The 24,179-nt window shown below is 35.9% G+C and overlaps 1 protein-coding gene across 6 annotated transcripts in view; it reads left to right on the top strand.

Moving 5' to 3' along the window:
- The window catches only part of SLC10A7 (solute carrier family 10 member 7), a 251,927-nt gene that overhangs the window by 60,007 nt on the left and 167,741 nt on the right, over positions 1–24,179 (top strand). For 3 of the 6 annotated variants that reach the window (XR_014264085.1, XM_082463437.1, XM_082463443.1), the window contains exon 5: positions 16,147–16,185. The exons of 1 other annotated variant lie outside the window; for it this stretch is intronic. Coding sequence is in view for 4 of the 5 variants with exons in the window: in XM_082463437.1 (XP_082319563.1) it covers positions 16,147–16,185 (39 nt within the window). In the remaining variant the exon portion in view is untranslated. 2 more of the 6 variants (XM_082463444.1, XM_082463439.1) reach the window with 2 other exon arrangements.

Genomic DNA, 24,179 nt, shown 5'->3' with positions numbered 1-24,179 from the left:
TGGGTTTTTTTTGGTCAAGGTTTTCTAGGATCATATAATTCGTGAAAAAAATGGGTTTATTTCTTCTTTTCCGATCTCTCTGCCTTTTATTTCTTTTTCTTGCATTATTACATGGCAAAGACTTTCAGGCCAATGTTGGATAGAAGTGGTAGTAAGAGTAGAGATCCTTATCGTGTCCCTGATTTTAGGGGGAAAGCATTCAGTCTTTTCTCATTAAGTATGATGTTATCTGTTTGGTTTTTGATAAAGATGCCCTTTATCAGTTGGAGGAAATTCTTATCAATTCTAATTTTCTGAGAGTTTTTATCATGAACATATATGGAGTTTTGTCAAATACTTTTTCTCCATCTATTGATCTGATCATATGTTTTTTCTTTTAATCTGTTGATGAGGTGAATCACCTTGATTGATTTCAAATCTTAAACCAAGTTTGTATTCCTGGAATAACTCCACTTGGTCATGATATATTATCCTTTTTGTATATTATTGAGTTTAATTAGCTAAAATTTTGTAAGTTTTGTGTTTGCCTGTGTGCATGAGAATTACTGTTCTGCAGTTCTTTTACGATGTTTTGACTTGGTTTCACTATCAGGCTAATGTTGGTTTCATAAAATGATTTTTCCCTCTTCTTGTATTTTCTGGGTGAGTTTTTACAGAATTAATATTATTTCTTCTTTAAATATTTGGTAGAATTCACCAGTGAAGCCATTTGGTTTTGGAGAGTTCTTTTGTGGGAAAATTTTAAACCACAGATTCAATGTCTTTAATATATAATGGGCTATTTTTTTTTTATTTAAAAAAATATTCTATTTATTTATTTATTTATTTATTTATTTAGGCTATGCCAGGTCTTAGTTGTGGCATGCAGGCTTCTTTCTTAAAATAATTAATTAATTAATTAATTTGGCCACGTCAGGTCTCAGTTGTGGCACTCGGGATCTTCACCGTGGAATGCAGGATCGTTCGTTGTGGTGCACGGGCTTCTCTACTTGTGGCCTGCTGGCTCAGTAGTTGCAGTGCATGGGCTTAGTTGCCCCATGGCATGTGGGATCTTAGTTCCTCGACCAGGGATCAAACCTGCATCCCCTGCATTGGAAGGTGGATTCTTAACCACTGGACCACAAAGGAAGTCCTTATAATGGGCTATTTGGGTTATTTATTTATTCTTGAGAGAGCTTTGGTTACTGGTGCCTTTTAAGGAACTTGTCCATTTCATCTAAGTTGTCAAATTTGGGGGCATAATGTTGTTCACAATATCCTTATTCTTTAAATATCTGAAGTACCTCAAGATGTCACTTCTTTTATTCCTGAAATTGATCATTTCTATCTTCTCTTTTTCTCCTGGAGCAAAGATGGGCAATCTATGGCTTGCAGGCTAAATCAGGCTTGCAACATATTTTGAACAGTAGATGACTTAAGAATGGTTTGTACATGTTTTAAATGGTTAGAAAAAAATCAAAAGGAAATAAAACTTCATGACACACAAAAATTAAATGAACGTGAAATTTTAGTATGCATAGATGAAGTTTTATTTGAACACAGCCACACTCGTTATCTTGTACATTATCTATGGCTGCTTTTGTGCTATAACGGTAGCACATATGGGCTGCAAAGCCTATAACATTTATGATGTTGCCATGGTATGATAAAAAATATATCTAATCTCTGTTCCAGGTTCTTGGTACAGACCTTCAAAAACCCTCGGAATTTCCTGAGTAATTAGAGTGTATTTGTTATTCTAATTAGGTGACTCTCATGGGCCCCTAGATAACTTCAGGAAGGAGGCTGGTCATAAGAAAGACCAAACATGTGATTAGGGTATTGAAACTTTTAACCACTTGACCTCGGGGGAATGAGAGGGGGCTTGAGATTGAGTTCAATCACATAGTCAATGATTTAATCAATTATGCCTACATAATGAAACCCAGATTAAAAACCCTGGACACTGAAGCTCAGTGATGCTTCCTGGTTGGTGAACACATTGATGTGCTGAGAGAGTGATGTGCTCTGAGTCCATGGGGGCCCAGCCTGGAAGCTCCCAGACCTCACTCTATATGTACCCCTTATATAAAACTATGTTTGGAAGTATAGCACTTTCATTGAGATCCATGAGTTGTTCTATTGAATTATTGAACGAGAGGGGATCATGGGAACCCCTAAATTTATAGCCAGTTGGTCAGAAGTGCAAGTGGCCTGGGGACTCTGAAAGTTCAGCTGCCATTTGAAGTGAGGGCAGTTTTGTGGAGGACTGAGCCTTTAACTTGTGGGGTCTGCAATAACTCCATGTGGTTAGTGTCAGAATTGTATTGCAGTATATTCAGTTGTGTTAGACCAGTTGGGTTGAAATGGAACAGTAACCATTTACAGAAAAAGTATCCCAATCCCTGTTCTAAAGGTATATTAGTTTTATTGATTTCTTTCCCCCCAGAGAACCAGCTTTTGATTTCATTGATCTCTATAATCTTTCTCATTTTGATTTCATTAGTTTCTGCTCATATCTTTATTTAATTTCCCTCTTATGCTTATTTTGTGTTCAATTTGCCCTTCTATTCCTAATTTTTACGCCTTTGGAATTATACCATCTCTTTCCATCTTGGTGTTCAGTGACATCATGTTTGCAGCTTGAAATTGGCCATGGTAGGAGCACTTATAGCACAAAAATCAGCAAATATTGCAAACTGATGGTTCTCCCTTCATCCTGAGAGCCAGTTGTTAAACTTACCAGCATACTACTTATAATAGCAATAACACAGCTCTTTTTTTTAATTAAAAAAATTTTTTTTAATTGAAGTATAGTTGATTTATGTTGTGTTAGTTTTAGGTGTACAGCAAAATTATTCATATATATTTACATATATTTATATATTTTTTCCAGATTTTTTTCCATTATAGGTTATTACAAGGTACTGAATAGAGTGGTCCTTGTTGTTTATCTATTTTATATATAGTAGTGTATATCTGTTAATCCCAAACTCCTAAGTTATCCCTCCCCCCCTTTCCCCTTCGGTAACCATAAATTTGTTTTCTATGTCTGTGAGTCTATTTCTGTTTTGTAAATAAGTTCATTTGTATCATTTTTTTAGATTCCACATGTAAGTGATATCATATATTTGTCTTTGACTTACTTCACTTAGTATGATACTCTCTAGGTCCACCCATGTTGCAGGAAATGGCACTATTTCATTCTTTTTTATGGCTCAGTAAATAATATATTCTGTTGTTTATATATACCACATCTTCTTTATCCATTCATCTGTCCATGGACATTTAGGTTTCTTCCATGTCTTGGCTATTGTAAATAGTGCTGCAATGAACATTGGGGTGCATGTATTTTTTCGAATTATGGTTTTCTCTGGATATATGCCCTGGAGTGGGATTGCAGAATCATGTGGTAGCTCTATTTTTAGTTTTTTAAGGAACCTTCATACTGTTCTCCATAGCGGCTGCACCAACTTACATTCCCACCAACAGTGTAGGAGGGTTCCTTTTTCTCCACTCTCTCTCCAGTATTTATTTGTAGACTTTTTGATGATGGCCATTCTGCCTGGAGTGAGGTGATACCTCATTGTAGTTTCGATCTGCATTTCTCTAATAATTCGTGATATTGAGCATCTTTTCATGTGCCTGTTGGCCATCAACACAGCTCTTTTTTAATCCTCTCAGGGCACCTAACATAAAAAGATGATCTTAAAAGTTAATTCAGAAAAGGAAAAGACTTGTTAGTGAAAAAATGTGATTTAAATATAGATTTTAAATCTAAAATTCTAAAAGAGATTATGCAGTCTTGATCCTGAAGTCATGAAGAATAGGATAGTAGGTTCCATTTGTTAGTGATTTCAGTGTAGTCCTTTTTGAGGAAAAGTGCCTTGATTAGATAATCTGTAGAAGTCCTTTGCAGTTCTGTGAATCTATGGTAAGTTATTTCCCAGAAGATGGTAGGAAAGCTATTTTATTGCTAATGAAAAGCTGATGAGTGAGTTATTGCTGAGGGATTGATCCATTGCCCTTTTAAGAAGCTCTGAGATTCCCAGACCTAATGGATGGAAAAGAGCAGAAATAACAGAGTTAGGTAGCTCAAGCCTAAAATTTGTAAGAAACATTAGATGGTTTGACATAAGTTGTCACTTATGTTTTGTGGATGCCCTTCTAAGCAAAGTGTTAGGCGAATTCTTGGCCAATTTCTCTGTTGGTGTGCTGAGAGCTTAGTTCATGTGTTTGGCATTAAATAGAGCTTCCATTAATTGATCAGAAAAGTGTTTGTATATCACTAGGAGGTATTGAAAAAGCCCACTTAAAAGGAAATTTTAGTAGTTAATTTCTGTGCTGCCGTAGCTGTGATCCCATTGATCTTCTTGTGTTATAGCCATTATGATGTCTCTCTTCTAGCCCGATACTGTGAGCAGATACTCTATTGTATTTGTTTTTGTATTCTCAGTGCTTAGCGTTGTAAACTGCTTAATAAATTTTTGTTGAATGAATGAATAATTAAAGGAACATTTATTTTATTCCTTTTTGGCAGGACATAGGGAACCCAAAAGATTAAGCACAATTAAATTTCAGAAATATTGAGAAAATTGGCATTAAAAAAAAGATGTAATGTCAAGTTGTGTGTAATATTTCAAGTACATTTTGTTCAGCTTCATCCTAGATATTTACAAGTGTTTAATAAGCTATTAATAAGTAAGTAACATATATTTTCAATTTAATAGTTGATATTATGAGTTACAATCACACTTTGTTCCTCTGAGTATTCAGCATTAATATAACAAGTAGGACTGTTTAGGTAGTTTCTTCTTGGTATTATCTTCAGTATCATTCAGCTTTTAGTTTGATATCAATTGAGTGCAACATTATTCAAGGTTGCCTAAAGATTAAAGAGAGAACCTCTAAAATGCTAGTTATATTTAACATATAACATTTATTATATGCTTTTTTTCTAATAAATACATAATCAGTACAAAAAACCTTGAAAATCTGGGAAAAGCATGAAGGAAAAAAATATCCATAATCCTATTACCCCAATGTAACCACTATGAGTGTTTCGGTGTATGCCCTTTTTATACTATAAATCTACAAATATCATATTAAAAATAATATATAAAATAGGCCGTGTGGGTGTTATAGAGAGGGTAGAGGGAACATCTGGAGATGAGTTCTATTCTGGCTTTGCCACTAGCCAGTATGACCTTGGGAAAGATCCTTTATCTCTAGAGTTCTGTTTCTTCATTTACAAAGGGATTGTCCCAGTATATAAGGGCCTTTTCTCACTTGAAATTCTGATTTCATTGAAACTGAACACCTTTGAAGACAGATTTCGGAGGATGAAATCGAAAGTGTTTAAGTCTATATTCATCTTAATTATGAGGCAGATTTAAAAATCTTAAACTGGTATAAATATTTCTTGCTAATATCATTAGGTTTTTGTTATTATGAAGCAGTTATACTTAAAGTAGCAAATTTCTCTTGGAACAAGAATCACAATCTGAATTCCAGATGAAGGTATTTGAGCTGATAAATATGTTTGTAGGAAAGTGTTAAAATAATTCTCATCAGCCTTTAGGTATGTGACCAGAAATAAGATATACAGTATCGCCACTATTTTCAGTACATGGTATTTTATCAAAAAAGCATACCAAGGAGAAAAATCAAAGCAACTATTTTACTTGATTATTTTTGCACCTCAAGAAAATTGATTTTGTCTCCCCTTCCCTCCTCCATGCATATTATAAAAATGTAGATTGGTATGCAAGAACTATTGCATATGATGCACCAAAGCTTTAAAAGTGTTCCAAGGTGTCTGGTTTATCTTACAAGGGTCCGTTCTCACATTAAACAATTTTTGTTGAACAGTTAAGATGTCCTTTTACTTTCACCATTTCTTAGTAGGATTTTTGGTATGCATTTTAACTGTTATTTAAGAGTCCCCATATGCTTAGAAAGGAATCAGAATGTATGTGCCTTTTTTTTTTTTTTTAAAGCTTCAGCACAATGTAGGTTATTCCATCAATACCATCAAATGACTGGGAGCTGGAGTTGGAACAATATGTAAAAATACAGCTTGCGAAAGATTTCCTTTATTAGCTGTCATCATCCGCAGAATATATGTTCAAATAAACGTTGTGTAATAACTAAATTTGAGATTAATAGGCCCCTTAAGAAACAGCGAAGTCATTCAGAATTGTCAGTGAAAAATAGGCTGTAAGACTGTAACATGCACATATTGTCCTGCTTACATGCTCTCTCTGGTGTCATTCCCATTTATCACTGTCGGCGGGCTCGGTTCTCATTAAAACACTCTTGCACAAAAGCAACTTAATTTTCTTAAGAGGAGAGGACACCTGATTCAATTTGGCACCCAGAAGCGGTAACGTGAATATATTTTTTCCTTGCCTGAATTGAGATGAATAGTTACAAACAAGAATAGCCATCCCCCCACATTCACCTCAAGATTAGGGATGTTAAATATTTTTTTCCATTGATATCAAGAAATGGACCCATAGAAATAGGCAAGAAATGTTGCTTACTCTCAGAAAAGCAGCTGGATGGCATTTTCTCATAACTTGCATATAGATGAACGTCTCTTCATTCCTGTAGTGTTTTCAAAACAAAGAATGAAAGCGGTCATTAAGATGGTGAATTTTAATGGTATATTAAATAATCTTTCTTTAAATTGGAGAATGCCTTGTAGCAGTTCTGTAGTCTTCATTTAGATGTATTTGTTGAGAAGAAATATTCAGTAATGACTTTAAAACAATATTCTACTTTTTAGCCATTGCTGCTTAAAAAATACAACACAAATAATGGAATCAAATGAATAATGCTCCTTTAATATTGAGCATGGTAAATAAAGTCACATTTAAATTGATGTCTTATATATACTTTTGTGTCGTATGGTTCAATAATACTTAAAGGTAATATAGAAGTGTATAACTCAAATTTTACTTGCTATGAGATTTATACAGTGAAAATAGTGGTAATTAAGTAGTACTAAAATGTCCTAGCAACTAAGGTGCTTGTCAGCCAATTATAATTTTTAAAAACAGGCAGAAAAAGCTTTTCTTAATTCTTTTTTTTTTTTTTTTGGCCTTTCTATAGCATTTTGCAAAATACCTTACAAGTAAAAAGAAAATGTTTTGTATTTCCTTATTTAATTGGAGACCAAGGATAGGAATTCAGTCTTTGATGTCTTTATGCTTTTTCTAACTACACCGAAGCTTAGAAAGGGAATAAATATTTAGGCTAGTTCTCCTTCTTGTGACTCAGAGGCAGCGGGTGATATAAATTCACATAGTTGAGGAACTTTTCCAGGTTAGGATAATGCAGCTTTGATCTCCAACAACCGTCACCAATAGTCAATTTTTTTTCTGTTGGTTTTTCATGATGTGTTATGCCATATGCAATGGGAACAAGAGATTATGCTAAATAAAACTTAATAGCCTAGTCAAGTTTATGTCTTGGAAACGCTTTTGATTTATCTAACCTGCCTCATTAGTACTTTATTACTTACTCCTTTGTTTAGGAACATGATTGTATCAGTTAGGCTTCAAGTAATAGGAAATCAGACTAAAAGTAGCTTAAACAAGCAGGGACTTATTTTTCTCATATACCAAGATGCCTGGAGGTGCGGCTGGCTGGCATTTGTTCTGTGGCTTAATGATATTAGAGTGGTTATCTCTGCGTTGCTCTTGGCCTTTCTCTGCTGGATGCAAGGTAGCTTTCACTGCTCTAGGCAGGAAGAACGGAAGAAGGGCAGTGCCAGAAACTAACTTCCCTAACCCCCAACCATCAAGCGGAAACCAATTTATATCTCACTGGCCAGGAGCTTGTTGCGTGGCCACCCTAGCTTTTCCTATTTCACGTGTACTTTTTGCGTCTTATTTAAAATTTTTTTTCCTTTTCAGGAGGCATACAGTGAGTCTCATATTTTCTTCTAAGGGTTTTAAAGTTGTGCCTTCCAATTCTAGGTCTCTAATTTATGTCGTATTTTCTTTTCTAGCATATTGTGAAAAACTCAGTTTCTCCTCCTTTCCCAACTGTGTTACGGTGGAGCTGCTGTCATATACAGCTTTCTCACATTGTCTGTACTTTTTTTATTGTAAACTCCTGTTCACTGGGGGTAGTTTAATTGGGAATCTGCTTTGTTCCAGATTATTGAAGTGACTCCAAAGAGAAGTTCTGCGTTTGCTTCTTTCCTGGCCTCAGGGGTTCCACCGGTCTTTGATCCGTTTTGTCTTTTCTTTTCTACGAATTAATCGTTAAGTTTGGGATTCTTGAGTCACCTGGGTGGTGTAAATTCCATTCCGTGCCCTTGATGCCAGGCCCTGTGTTACCTTTGTGACTGTCTGAGGAGCGTTTTCTAGTTGCCCTCGCCTGGTGGGAAGCCCCTTCAGCATCCTGCTCTGCTGGCCACAGGTGCTTCAGCTCCGGTTCTCACCCTTTGCAGCCAAAGGCAGTGCGTCCTAGTGCTTCTTCCGCATGCGTCAGTATCGCCTGGGAGAGTGCAGCCTCAACCCCCCTGTTTGACCACTCTGTCTTTGACTAACTTCCATATGTCTCCTACCAGGGTTTTTGGTTTGTTTTGGCTCAACTGTACATTTAAAATGTTATGTTCTTATTATCTATTGAGTGGTGTGAATTTGAGGATTATATACATGAAATGCCGTCTTACATACTCCTTTTCCCCACCCTTACCCTCTCTTTGGGCAACATCTCTGACAGATCTCAAGGTTTTTCTGGTCAGTTTGTTACAAAAACAGTCATATATTTAGTAATTAAGTTTAACTTTCTGGTATTATATGATTCGGGACAGTCTAGCTTAAACAAGTTCTCTTCTTTGCCAACCTAGGCCTAATCTGTGTTTTTTGTTTTCTGTTTTTTTTGGGGGGGGGTTGGGGAGAGAAGGAAGGATTTATTACTTGCAGCAAGTAAGGAGAACACCGGGGCTCTTTTCCCAAAGCAGTGTCTCCCTGAACTGCAAAATTGGGGAAGTTTTAAACTACGGGTACGTGCATATTCATAAGGGGGCTTGAGCAGAGAAGAATTCAGCCTAGAATTGGGGCAAAGATCGACAGAGTCCAAGCTTTAGTTTATTGAAGTCAGGAGGGTCAACCTCATCATTCCATCCTCCACCTGGGTGGGAGCCTTAGTTCCTGGTGTCAGGACTTTACTGAAGCTCAGGTTCTTGGTCTCGTTGCAGAAAGAATTCAGTGAGAGACAAAGTGATAGGTAGGAAGTGGATTTATTTAGAGAGGTCACATACCATGGACAGAATGAGGTCCTTCTCTAAAGGTGAGAGTGGCCCTGGGAGACACACGCCCCACAGAGTGAGGACCAGCTCAGAAGGCGAGAGGCCCTGATCTGTGTTTGTAAAGCACAGAAAATTGTACTTTTTTCTTAATGAATACATACACATGTACAAATATAATCTTTTTTTTTAAATAAACAGATAGGTAGAACCAGTGGGGAAGAAGGTATGGTCTGTTTCACTATTTTTTTACTTTCTCACCCTCCCTACTCTGTAGAGTCAGGGATGAGAGTAGGACCACTGGATTAGAGGGAGAGGGACAGAGTCTGATCTTACTGGTGCTGTTCTAATCTGACCCTTAGTGCCCTCTGTCATAGCAGGTGTCCACCTTCTATTTCTTTTTCCAGGACAGGTTGGGGAGGGAGTTCTTCAGAGTACATCTGCAGCTTCCAACCCTCAACACAGCCCTTCAGCCTCGCATTGCTGGAGTCTCTTCGCCCTGGAAGGCTGCTATGTAGGGTCTCTCACAATGAATCAAGTTTTATGGCAGTCCTCTGAGGCACCTACCTGGCCCCTGGGATTGACGGAACCTTGCCCCATCACTGAACTGAAGTATACTTTGCCCAACTGCTTACCTCTGGCCTTGCCCTACCCTAGGCAGCCTCCCCAGCTTTGCTGTTTCTAGTCGGGAAGCAAGTACCTGTCTCTGGTTCATTACACACCCTCCCTATCCCCCCAGCACAGTTCGAGGGAAGAGACCGTGATGGTTCCACGAGCGCTCACAGAGTGCACTCCACTCCTGTGGCAGCCTGGCGAGCACTTTCTCCCTCAGTAAACATCCATCCCCAGTTTGGGAGGCATGGCAGGCACGTCAGCTTTCTCCCCTAGAGGAAGAAGAAAAAGTCAAAAAACCCACTACTCCTAGAAATTTCCTTTTATCAATCTCTTCCAGAACATCTAGGCTTTTCTTATATAGGCTGCATATGAAATGGTCCCTAGCTTAGTTTTCATGTCTTTTTATAAGCTCTGCCTTGATATGTCCGGAATATTACTTTAGACTAGTGGGATACTTGCCACACATTCTCCTTAGCTTGGAGCATTATTAGAAATTCCGAGACAACCATAAATGTTCCATTTTAGCATTTTAGTAAGCATTGCTATATATGTTGGCTGGGGAAACAGGTTATGCAACGGCGAACACCAGACACCACACAGGAAGTTTCATAAATTAATTTGTAACAGATCATTCACACTCAGTGTAAACAATGGATCTCATTTTTTTTTTTTTTTAGTGGACTGATGAGGGAAAGAAAAAGAGGGTTGTTGGGCCAGCATTATGAAAACTGTAGATATAGTGTTATGAGGAGAAGACTTGGGTAGGGGCCAACAGTGTCATATATTTGGAGTGCAGTCATTTTATAAGGGGACCACATGTTTATGTAACTCCAGAGCATGGAACATGGTCAGTGCACAGCAGTTACGGAAGGTGAAAGTTTTGGGCTTACTGTCAGGTAGAACTTCATAACATTCAAGGGCATTCAGCAATGGAAGCACTTGATTTCCTGAGTTAGAGAACACTCTGTCGCCATGCTTTTCAGTGTTTTTTTTTTTTTTTAATTTACCTTTTTATTTCAAATAATTCCAAGTAAGTTATGAAGAAATTAATTTGTTATTGAACTTGCTCAATTTTCCAAAATAATTTAATAAAGCCATGCTGTAATATATAATGAAACATTAGTAAAATACCATACATCAAGTAAAACTGGGCTGATACTAAAAGCAATATATTATCTAAAAATGTACAATATAAAGGAAGCCAATCTACTCAGTATTAAAAAACCACCTCAATATGAACTTTTTTAGTTAGCATTGGTCAAATTATCCATCGAACATGATTACACCAAGGTATGTACTTTGCACATGGGATTCCTGAGTTAATAATGAAAACATTACTGTTCAGGACATTCAGTTAACATAAAAACTATTGATTGATTCATTCATTCATTCTTTGGTTCAGTAATATTCGTTGAGGGTTTACTACAAGTCAGGTGCTGTTCTAGGCAGTGAAGATACAATCTTGTACAAATTAGACAAAATTCTTCTTGTGATGGAACATTCTAGAGGGGGAATGGGTAATTAAGTTGTTTCTGGCAAAAGAGGTAATAAATAAAATGCACTATTTAAAAATCAGAATGGATAAACAACAAGGTTCTACTGTATAGCGCAGGGAACTATATTTAATATCCTCTGATAAACTATAATGAAAAAGAATATGAAAAAGAATATATATATGTATAACTGAATCACTTTGCTCTATAGCAGAAATTAACACAACATTGTAAATCCACTATACTTCAAAAAAATTTTTAAAAATCTTTAAAAAAATAAATAAAAATCAATGGACTCTCTCAGGTATGTCTTCTAGAAGACAGAGGAGAGGAAACTCATATCCTAAGACAGTCTGGTCATATAAACTGAGGGGTCCTCCCTTCAGAACAAATTGTCTTTGGTGGTTCACGTTTGATCTCAGTACATGAAGTTTGTGTACAGCCATGTTTGTTTTAATATAAAAATGAAAGTGCATTTTTGGTTTATTTTCAAAACCAAATATTCGCACGCTACAGGTACTTGTGGAAGGTGTCCTCTGTTCATCCTGTGGCTTCTTGTGCCCCCAGCACACTGATGTATGTTCCAGAGGGTTCTCAACCTCTAGCTCGTCATGCAGCCAGCAAGAGCTATCACTAACGTGCAAAGTAGGGATTGAAATCTTAATTTTATTTAAAAATAAAATATGTATTCCATTTTTAACACAAAGGGATTTAAAATGCGGACAGTAAATGGCTCAACATCTTCCTGCCCAGATATAGAAATGCAACACTTTTAAAAGAAGAAGACAAACAGGACAGACAGAAGAAAATGAAAAATAAAAATGACCCCCACCCAATTCCTTTCAAACAAATTTAATCAGAGTTAAGAGGTTTTTTCTGTGATCCCTTTCAGAAAAAGTGTTTTTTTATACTTGTCTGTGTATATGTGTGTGTGTGTACACATTTACACAATAGGAATGTGATATTATGATTATAATAAGAAATATATATTTGGTCTTTGTCTCAATTCCTGGCACAGAGCTCCTAAAATGATTAGATTTCCTAAGTGAAGAGAGCTGGAAAAGGTGTCTTTTGTTATGCTAAATAGATGACTTTTGGAAAGCCCCTAGCTAACCTGAGTATGGGGCTGGTTGCCAGGGGAACCAACCAGAGATTAGAAGTTTGGACCTCTGGGGAGGGGAGAGGGGCTAGAGACTGAGTTCAGTCACCAATGGCCAATGTTGAAATCAATCATGCTATGTAATGGAGCCTCTATAGAAACCCAAAGGATGGGTTTGGATAGCTTCTGGGTTGGTGAGCACTGGAGGTGATGAGAGAGGCATGCGATCAGAGGGCATGGCAACTCCACAGCCTTGCCCCGTACCTTGCCCTCTGCATCTCTTCCATCTGGCTGTTCCTGAGTTATAGCCTTTTATGATAAAGCAGTAATCTAGTGAGTAAGCTGAGTTCTGTGGGCTGCTCTAGCAAATTAATCAAACTGGAGGGGACTGGGTTGTGGAACCTCCGATTTATAGTCAGTTTGTCAGAAGCACAGGTGACAGCCTTGACTTTTGATTGACATCTGAAGTGGGGACAACCTTGTGGTTCTGAACCCTTAACCTGAGGAATCTGATGCTATTTGAGGGTAGATAATGTCAGAAAATGAGATGAATTGTAGAAAACCCAGCTGGTGGTGGGTGAATTTCATGGTGGTGTGGAGAAACACATACTGAAGGAATTACACACACTGTTTTGAAGCTTGCTTCTTTTACTTAAAATATCTTAGCCTGCTTTAATATCAGTATATGCAGATCAGCTTTTTAATGGCTATAGAGTTATTCCTTGGTAATTCTAGATTTTATTTAACTAACTCTATTGCTATATAGCAGTGGCAAATTTTAAAACATTTTTTTATATTACATTAAGCGTATGTATATAACTATATAAGAATAGGGAGGTTAAGAGAAGTAAAATACGATGCTGTGAGAGAGATACTTATACTGGGTGAGAGACCAAAGTCTAAATGTCATTTCCACTGCTTGGCTGTGGTGCCAGGTGGCAGATCCAGTCTTCTTTGTCTGCCAATCCTTGGATTCTGCCAAACACATAGAATAACGTAGTTGGAGAAGTAGACTTTGGACATTTCTGGGAATCCTACTTATTTTAGAAATCCAATTAGCAAACACGGAGGTGTTCAGGATGAGCTTCATCAGATTCCTTCCTTAGAAGACTTGAGTCTCTCGTGGGGCAGGGAGGCGTGTAGATAGGTCATTCAATAGTGTGACAAGTGCCAGGGCAGAAGTATGCCCAGGATGTTGTGACAGCAGGTATGGGGACACTCAGGCCACCCAGAAGTATGGATGTGTGAGTGTTGAGGAGGTGACTGAAAGCTTCTTGGAAGGACGAGCTTAAGCTGAGTCACTAAGATAAACGGGAGTTCCCTGGCAGGCAGAAGGGCATTCCAGGCCAAGGCACAAAGAGGTAAGAAACAGCATGATGAGTGTGGGGAATCACAAGTAGTTTAGTGCTGTCAGAATATACATTTTGAGGCAATAAATGAGATGGACAGAGACCTGTTCATGGACGGCCTTGTAGTTCATGCTGAGGAGCTGGGAATTCCCCCTTAAGTCAAAAGATACGCCTGTCTTTATATATCAATTATAAGCTCTCTAAATATTTGTCATCATGTTTTGGAACTCTGGAAAACGTAATGGCTTCCTATGCTGCAATGGCAAAATTGAGCCAACTGTTAAGCTTAATTATCTGTTGCTGTTGAGCCCAGGATCCTTGGTTCGGTGTCCGATTTCACATGGTTCTTCAGAGAACCCAGAACCTTAATCAGCCAAGTCACCAATGGTTGCCAGAGCCCACTGCATGGTGAGTGATTTCAAATCCATCACCACTGTCAGGAAAATAGCTAAGAAGTTGGCCTGCAGCATCTTTGGATACCTAAGATATCTCATCACTGTCATCTCCATCATTTTATAAAATGCAGGAACATAGCCAATCCACATAAAATATATTGCTTGGGTTTGCGTTAAAAGAGAACAGGATGGGGTGGGAGTATAGCGATTTGATCTAATCAGTAGTAGTTAATACTTATTTTACTTTGACGTCTGAGTCTTTTTGTTTCTAATGTTCTGTGTTTGTTTGTTTGTTTTCTTAAATGCTAGGCAAAACTATTAGTGATCTAGTATAAGGCTGGTGAAAGGCACTGGAAAGAAACAAATTTGGAAGAGAGGACCTCAAACAGGAATACCTAATTTCTTTACTAAAAAGAGAGAAATTCGTTCTAAGCACAGAATAGGGTCTAGAAATAAACATTGTTTGGGGGAAAGGTACATTATTATCAAAAGGAAGGCAGTGTTCCCTATTGATCTCCCCACAACTCATTTATTTATACAGTTTTACTTATTTTTCTCTGCACATAAAACTTTTTCCTGAATCATCCATAATCGGATTCTAGGAAGATGTGTTAAATATGTTGCTACAGTTTACATTTGTCATCTGTGATGTTTTATTTAGCCGAATCTTTTTTTTTTCTTCACTGCTCCCTGTACAACATGAAATACCATATGCCATTGTCCCTGTCAGGAAGCAAAGGTTTCCCTGGTCTGTGCATGTGCCTATGTTTATGCCACAGCGGAGCTGTGGTCCAGTGCCATCTTTTATTGATAAGGCCAGCAAAGGAGAAATCTAATGAAATTATCAAAGCTTTGAATTAATTATGAACTTGAATAGGAGAGCTAAGCTCTCTGGAGCCAAGGATCTCATTACCCATGCATTCTCATTGCATTCTCTTCTGGGGCAGAAGGCATTTTCAGCTACAGCTCTTAGCCTGGCTTTGGACTTTATTCAAACTTGCTAAACTGACATCCTCTTCTTACTACAATGTGGCTGCTAATGTCCATGATGATTAATTTAATTCTGCTCTGGATCCACAGGAGATGTCAGTAGGTTTTCTCTGCCCCTCCTTCCGCTTTTTATTATTTTTCTTTCTCTCTTTTTTTTCATCAAATTGGATATTATACGAGTTTTTATCTTTTGGAGGTCATGTGAGAAGCTTTCAGAATTCAGGTGTAGCTTTATGGACTATAATGATTGAATTAAAGTTAAGAACTATATTATATCTACTATGTATTCCCGGGATATTTAGGTAAGCTCAAAGTCAAGTATTTCTTCTTTGAATTTTGAACACCAAACAGAAGTTTCTCTTGCCTGTTTCTACTTTAGAATTAATCGTGTAGCAATAACTTCCATGGTCTTAACAGCATTGTTCATATTTCTAATGTGTGTTGTATGGGAACTACAGATCTCACTTTGTGGGCGTAGCTCATAGGTCTTATGCTCCCTGATGGAGAGTAGTTAATGTTTGCTTTATAATTCTGGTATTCCTTTTCCAAATAATATGAATTTTCTTCCTTTCTTTTCTTTTTGGTTTTTTTCTTTTTTTTTTTTTGGTGAATAAATCAACCTCTGATTGTTTTAAGTCTAGTAGCAAAATCAATAACAACAATGTTTCAATTTGCTATTGAGGATGATTCTTCAGTACTGTCATATAGGTTCAAAGCATCTTATGGCAAGCCTTTTTTGCTTGCTTTTGAGACCCATTATTTATGAATTCCTAAGCTGTAGCTCATCTATCTTAGTAAACTACAGGCTACTGGCAAGTTTTGTAAGCAGTGACTAACTTTGCTTTACGGAGTCAGTGTTTTAAGGTTTTGAATAGTGGGGGATGGGAGAATGATAGTCTTTGCTTTTCCTTTTCCTATTTACTTTCAGTGAGTTTTTTCCCCCCATTTATTTTCTCTATAGGCAGCTGCAATATTTAATTCAGCCTTCGGAAGTTTTTTGGTAAGTAAACATGGTTTAATATGTCTTTTATAACTTTTGTTGTGATGTTTGTATGAAATATTTAGTGAAAATTGGACTTTTTTTTTACTATTTGGTTAAATATAAAAGTTCTTGAATCCTGTCGTATGCCATTATCCATACCCTAAAGAAAATTAATAAATAAAGGAAATGTTCTCTCATAATATAATTTGGAGGCTTGGGTTTAATATTCCATTTAATGGATTCAAGGAATCAATTAAAACACTATGTGTCTCCTTATAGAGGTATGTCAATATATTGATCATTTAATGAGGTCTTTTAGATTATTATTATTTTGTGTCATGGGACTGAGGATTTTGAAAAGGAAACATGACCCAGCTGGTCAGAAAGGGAATGCTAATTTACTTGTTGACATGTCATTTATTTTGTACATTTCACTGTTAAAGAAGCTACTGTCTTAGATACTTCTGAGAAATCTATGTGAAAAAAAATTTGAAATGAGGAAATAACTAATGAGTAATTTGCAAGAAAATACAATATTTTTTGACATGTGAACTATCAATTGTATATAAAAAGATTAAAAATAGTTCATCTTTCATAAGTAGAACCAATATAATTATAAGGACAATACTATTTTAGCATTTTTTAATCATTATCTTTTAAACAGATGATATAAACAAAGACTTGGTTTGTGTTATGAAAGAATGAGAAGGAAACTGAGTTTTCTGTCAACTGAATATTTTATTTATACCCTCCCTAAAACTTTGCTAAATTGATGAAAACAAATTAGAATATTGTATTTTTAGATATATAACTCATTAACAGATATGTGGTTACAGTGATTTACAAAAAATTGAGAATGAAATCAGCAAGGTATATAAGCTGGTTCATGAGTCTAGGCAAAATATCAATTACTTCTGTTTAAAATGCTCTTTATGTCACTTATTATTGTATGTATTTAAATGTAGTTGAAGCTTTAAAACATATTGTTACATAGTGTTAATTCTGTACAGTCCTATATAGCTTTTAATGTCCCAATGTTACAGAGTTTTAATGATGTAGCTTCTGCAAAATACATGCTTAGATTCTATCTTATTTTTAAAGAAGTAGTAATATTATTCCCGATGTTGTATTATTATTATTGGGTTTTAGAAGAGAGGTAATAGAGTCCATTTAATGCAAATGATCTCTTGAGCTACTTATTTTAGACTCAGTGATATTTTCTTGTTATTATTTCACATATCCAAGTATTATTTTCTATATGTTGTCACAATTGACAAAATAATATCTGTAAGATATGTTCTTGCTGGAAGCCGGTTTTTTTACAAGGTTTGGATTTGTATACATCCACTATCGAAACATGGTTTCCTAAGCTGGATCTCCTACTCTTTAAAATGTCTGATGTAATTGAGAAAATAACTTTGAGGCAATTGTCTGAGTAACTAAAGCAAAATACAGTCCTTTAGTTGGAGGACAAGCTCACTAAGTACAGTTTGAGCTTTGCACTGACTGACTGTATGAACAATAAATGTATCATGTTATTTGTTCTACCAGGCACAATTCTTTGGTAAGATCCAGTGAAGTAAAACTTGTTCTAGGGATTCTTTCGGATTTTTGTTATGCTCTTTCACTTTTAAAACGTTATGCATTCTCACTCCTTAGTCTTTTTCCTCTCTTCACCTTTTTTTCTTACATTAATGAGTCAATCGAAAGTATTTATTGATTTCCTGCACACAGAGGTGGTTTTCTAATAGCTGTAGAGGTGCAAAAAAATACAACATGGTCCCACTCTGCTGTAACACATAGAAAAAGAAATACAATGTAAAAGCTAACAAATCAAACAAAAGATGTTCCTAGGTGATGTATGATTGTCAGATATGAACTCTGGGTTGAAAGGTCAGACAGAAACAATTTCGCTGTTGGGCCTTGAAGTAGTCGAGAAGAGAGGAGAGGAAAAAGGCATGAACAGTGGCAGAGAGACAGAAGTGTCTTCCATTTTTTTCCCCTTCCCCTTCCTTTCCCTCCTTTTTCTTTGCGAAAGCTGAAAATTACCAGAAGGGGTTGAGAATAAAAATTATGATTGGAGATGTTTTGCTCCAGTGTTATAAGGGAAATAATTCTATTTCTTTTTCTTCCCTCTCCACCATAGTTACAACAAACCTTGGATTATGAACTATGCGCAAGTCTGACCTAAATCAGTTAGAATTAGGCTCAGCTTATTTACCAGAAAAAAAATAATAATAGTGGCTTGGACAAAGGTAAATGTTTATTTCTCTATTATGTAAAATCTGGAAGGAGGCTGTCATGGGAGCTTCCTGGTCTCATTGTGTACAGACACACCCATCTTTCTCCTGCACCATCCACAGCACACAGCTGCCTTCATCAATGTTACCTTATGGTCCAAGATAGCTGCTGGAGCTCCAGCCAAAAAGAAACCTGGATAGCAAGGTCTTTACCTTGGGAAAGCACAAAAGAGCTCCCCTAAAAGCTAAGTCTGCTTTCTTTAAACAGCATTCCTGGAACTCCAATATCATAGTTGCAGTAATATCTTATTGCAGAACTTAGTCATATGATCCTACCCACCTACTGGAGAGGCTGGGACATGTGGCAATTTGGTAAGAGCTACAAACTGAATTTCTGTAACTAAGGAAGAAGAGAATGTATAAGAGGCAGCTAGTGCTTTGTGCAAAAGAGCAGTGTATAGCATTTGTCAAGAGTTTGAAGAAAGAGATTAAACTTAGTTGAATGATATGAGAAAGCTTCAGGGAGAAGTTGGTGCTTGAGTTGGGCTTGGGAAAAAGGACTTATTTTAGAGGAGGAAAATTCCAAACTATAACCTTCATGTTTTATTTTGTTATTCCTGAAGGGTGGTACTTGTTAAGAGTTTTTTTTTTTTTTTTTTTTTTGGAATTTTCTTTATAAATGAAAAATATTCACCTATCCTTAAAATTTAGGATTATTGGTAGTAGGATGGTGTCTAGAGTCAGACTGGGTTTAAATCCTTACTTGACTGAATACTATTCTAACCACAAAACCTTCCATATATATAAAATGGGGTAATGATAGTACCTAAACTCTACAGTTGAGGTAAGGATTAAATGGGATAATCTATAAAAAATGCTTGAATGATGTAGTAGAAATAACTGGTCTAGGTTTTGTGCAAGTTCTACCATGAATTTTTTGTGCATGACCATGGACATTCATAAAATGAAGAAATTGGTTATCTGTGACTAAGCCCTGTAATTCTAAGATACACTGATTCAATGATTATTCTCTGGTTATGAGTGACCATTTCTTTTGTATTTACAGCATAGAGTGTGAAAAGGCTATTTATTTTGGATTGCATTAAAGCTTTGAATGAAAGCCTTTTGCGAGAAAATTTTTTTTTTTTTTTTAAACTTTGGGTTTATTTATTTATTTATTTTTATGGCTGTGTTGGGTCTTCGTTTCTGTGTGAGGGCTTTCTCTAGTTGCGGCAAGTGGGGGCCATTCTTCATCGCGGTGCGCGGGCCTCTCACTATCGCGGCCTTTCTTGTTGCGGAGCACAGGCTCCAGACGCGCAGGCTCAGTAATTGTGGCTCACGGGCCCAGTTGCTCCGTGGCATGTGGGATCTTCCCAAACCAGGGATCGAACCCGTATCCTCTGCATTGGCAGGCAGATTCTCAACCACTGCGCCACCAGGGAAGCCCAAGAATTTTTGAAGAAAGAACTATTTGGGCATTCTTGTTGATTTTCAGACATCTGGGTATACCAAATAAACTACTGTACATATTTATAGCTAGTTTAATAATGTCCCAGGTCTAATTAAAACAGTGTTTTTAAGAACTAATTGTCACAGAAAACTATTTTTTAATGTAGCTAGGCTGATAATAACTAATGATAGATGAATTCAATTTACATAAATTTCAGGCCAAGAAAATATTTTAAAATTATGCCACAGAGGATTGCTTTAAGTTAAGAAGTTAATGTTATTATCTCCTCCTCTCATTTAAATTGTTTGGTTTATAATAATTGTGGAGCATAATAAGTGTTTTGAGATTTCCCTCTTGATGAGATTTTAATAAAATTTGATAGTCAACCACCCTGAATAACGAAAATGTTATGAAAATTTATATGTATATTTTTTCTATGTAAAACCATGTATTTCAAGTTCAACCATTTCATATGTTGCTTCCTCATCAAAAGAAAGATTTTTTAAAAATAGATTTAGATATTGGCAACTTTTTGAAAAATTCCAATTGAAAAATCATTTCTTTAACTTAAAAAGATTCAACTATGTTGAAAAAAAATTGATCACATTATTTGTTAGACCCTGAGCATTTTTGGTTTGGAGGCTAAATTCAGTGTTTCCATGTCCTCAAGAATTATAAGTTAAAGTTTAAAAGGAAGAAGTAGAATTTTTTCCTTTTAGATTCCTTAGCCTATTTTATTATTTTTGGTAGCTCCTAATCTTAAAGGGAAACCCTAGTGAGTAACAAAGTCGATATGTCAAATTGAGTTTCGAATAACTATGTTATACAGCATTATAGCGATTCATGGCAACATAAATGTAAGGAGTTCTGAAACAGCAGCAAAGAATTCTAAGCAAAGTTAAATCATTTTTGTGAATTGATAACACCTAGTCTAAAGAAGATCTTTAAGAGTCACTGTTTACTTTCTAAATCTCGTCATTTAAAGTATCAAGAAATGGGTTGCTTCTACATAATTCTCCTTTAAAATAGTCATTGCCAGAACCAGCAGAAGCTATTCTAAGATGAATAATTTTATTTTTTTTTATGCCAGACCAAGGGTTAAAAGAAACTCCTTACCTAGAGCTGAAGAAGTAGCCAGCACATATTTTTCTTGCCTTACCTAATTGTTCTGTCTTCCTTCTTTGCTTTGGCTGATGCTCCATTACTACCCATCTTTGTAGAAAGATTTAATAGTTAACTGATGCTGAAAGAAAATAGTTGCTGAACGAAAAGAAGTCTCAAACACAAATGCCATGTTGTAATAACTTGGGATATATGTTTATCACTTTCTTTATTCTTCCTTCCTTGTAAATACGAAAATGTGCTCAGCCATACTCAGAACGGTTAGAGAGGAAGCACATTAACTTTGTAACTTGTTTGATTGCTGTGCAACCCTGCTTTTTAAAACTCAGATCAAGAATCTCAAATATTAACGAAGAAGGTTAAGGGTGGTACCATACAAGGCTTAATTGTTAATTTGGGTTTCCTTTCATCTAAATCTAGGATGTCAGTTTTTAATTCAGTTTATGTTTACGGAATACTCATTTTGTGCAATACTGAAAACTATGCCAATTTTTTCCTTAATTTGTTTAAAATCTTAACCAACCTGTATTATTCAGTTGAGATCTTTGTTTCCCCTCAAAAGTTCATGACTTGTTTAAAACACAGGTTTTTATTTTCATTAAGCTTAAACACCAGAACAAACAAACAACTGAATTTTTGAGCAATATTCAGTACTACCTTACAGGGTGTTATTTCTTACATTTATCCTTTTATTGCAAAGGACTCAATAAAACCAGGATTTTAAATAACCCATCCTGGGCTTTAAAGTAACTTATGAACTATGTTTGGACAAAAGGAAGCTAGTTTCTACCTTTATAAAACAGAATCCATCATCATTCTATGCCTTTCATTTGTTCATCTCTTTGGGCAAATGGACACCATGAAAGGTGGATTGCTGAGAACAGACTACTTTCTCTTTAAAAAATGCCATTGTGTCAATTAGCAGTATGGCACAAAATAGGAAAATAGCATATAAAATTAACACACATATACTGAGTCAGTTAGATTCAAGGCACTTTCCAGATACTGAAGCAAATGCACAATACATAAATATGTGAAAAAAATAACTACCAGTAAAAGAATTAAGAGGACAGGAATTGCCTTGAAGGCTGTGTCTTCCAAATTTCAGGCACCTTTATGACTTTCGCCATGTCAACATATTATGTGTATTATTAAGTTAAATAAAACTTACTTTTTAAATTTAAATTTATTTTAAAGTGAAACTCTACATCAGCACGTCAAATAAAAAACCAATCTTGTCATGAAGAGAAGGTAACTGAAGTTAAATCAAATAGGAAAAAGCTATTATTAATTTGTACTCTGCTGCCTACACAAGGCTTTGAGTCCATGCCTACCCTCCTTTTGATAAGAAGTGGTATTAGCATCAGTACCTAACCAAGAACTGTCTCTTCCTTCAATCTGAAGGATTGAAAAAGATTTTTTGTAAAGAGAGTAAGTTTTATTACTAATTCTCTGTCTCTGTGTCGTTTGCTTTGACTTCCACTTTGGGCTTCACTGTTCTTAGACTCTGGGAAGCACTGTTCTCTAGGGTCATTTCTCAAATCATTTCAGCAAAGAGGTGAATTAAAACCATTTGGGGAGGTCAAATGAGGAAACCCCCAGAATCAGGGACTCTGGCAACATGAATATGTTCGTGTTTCTTTCATTAGAGTATTTTCTACCTAACGCTTGTCCAGAAAAGCAGGATGCATGTGTGCCAAACATGTTTGTAGACGTAAAAGTATGCAATATTGCTTGAGTAAGGAAAACCCCGTGATAGTTGCATTTGAATTCATTTCTCAGACAAATTCTTATCTGAAGTACAGTCACTGTAAATAAAAAAAATGGTCTTCGTTACTTCATAAAAATGTATAGAATCCTTACCTACTCCATTATAGCAGCATAATGCTGTATGCCGTCTGACAGGACTTGTGTAGCAAGTAAATGCATTAGTCACAGTGACCATTTTTCTTGCAAATTTGTGACATAGATTTAATTATAGGAATGACCAGCAACTTACAAATCTAATTTTGGTGGAGGCTGAGGCAACTTTTTTTTTTTTATTTTAATAATGATGGATTTTTTTAAAAGCAATGATTTCATTACTATTTAAAGAAATCTACTGGTGTAGAACTAGCCAATTGACTGAAGTTATTTTATTACCCTTTAACATATGCCATGTACTTTCATTTTTATTTTTATTAATTTTTAAAATGTCATCATTCCCAAACTGGAAAAGTACTTGCTCCTATACCGATTTAGGTAAAAATAAATAAATATAAATTTGGGGGGCGGGGCGCAGGATATTTGTAAAGGACCTCCTAAGAAACACAATCCTAGTAGTTGGTTAAAAGCAAGACTATTTCCTTAATTTGAATCCAACCTAACTACAGAATTGCTTAGTCTATGGCCTTTAGTAGGAGATACCCACTAACTGCTAAATGATGATAATGTGTTAGATAGTTCTCATTTCTCTGTTTCTATTTCTCCAAACTAAAAATTTACCATGATTAACCCAGTTATTAAGCTAATATTTGGGGGATCTGGGGATAATATTGTGGTGAGCCAAACAATTAAGTTTCATGTCTTCATCTGCATTAGTGATTCTTAAGGTGAGAATATCATGTCCCATGGTGGGGGGAAGGGAGGAGGTAATCATTTTCCATTCTCAATATACCTCATTGATTCAGACCGAACTGCCATTCCAAAATAAATCTGGGCATGGGAAAAGAAGCAGAAGGGCATCTGAGCATGCATAAACTGTTTAAACTTGTGGATTCTACCAACCAGAAAGAACCTTCCCTTTAATTACTGGTCTTTAGGATGAAAGCAAAGTTAGACATCTAAACTCCATTATGGACTCAGGTTTTCAAGTAAACTTAGCACTTCTAAAAAACAATGGTCTGTGTTATTGGAAATGGCAGATTGTAGTTTGAAATTAAGAAATCAAACTTTTTTTTTTTAGCTCAATTCATTGTGTGTCATTGTTTGCCCTTATATCAATTTTATTAATGAAACATTTGTGGACTTCCTGCTAGGAAGTAGCCTACTATGTGCTAGGCTTTGGCTAGGTTTTAGAGCTAACTAACTAAATTTTACACACACATATATATATATATATATATATATATATATATATATATATATATATATATATGAGGTCTTAGCTTCAAGGCGTATAAACTTCCTGGATTTTAAATGTCATTTTTCACAGTGTGATT

Source organism: Balaenoptera physalus (assembly GCF_965194825.1).
Source record: "Balaenoptera physalus genome assembly, chromosome: 5".
In the NCBI taxonomy this organism is placed as follows: domain Eukaryota; kingdom Metazoa; phylum Chordata; class Mammalia; order Artiodactyla; family Balaenopteridae; genus Balaenoptera; species Balaenoptera physalus.
This window is presented reverse-complemented; position numbering and strand designations above follow the sequence as displayed.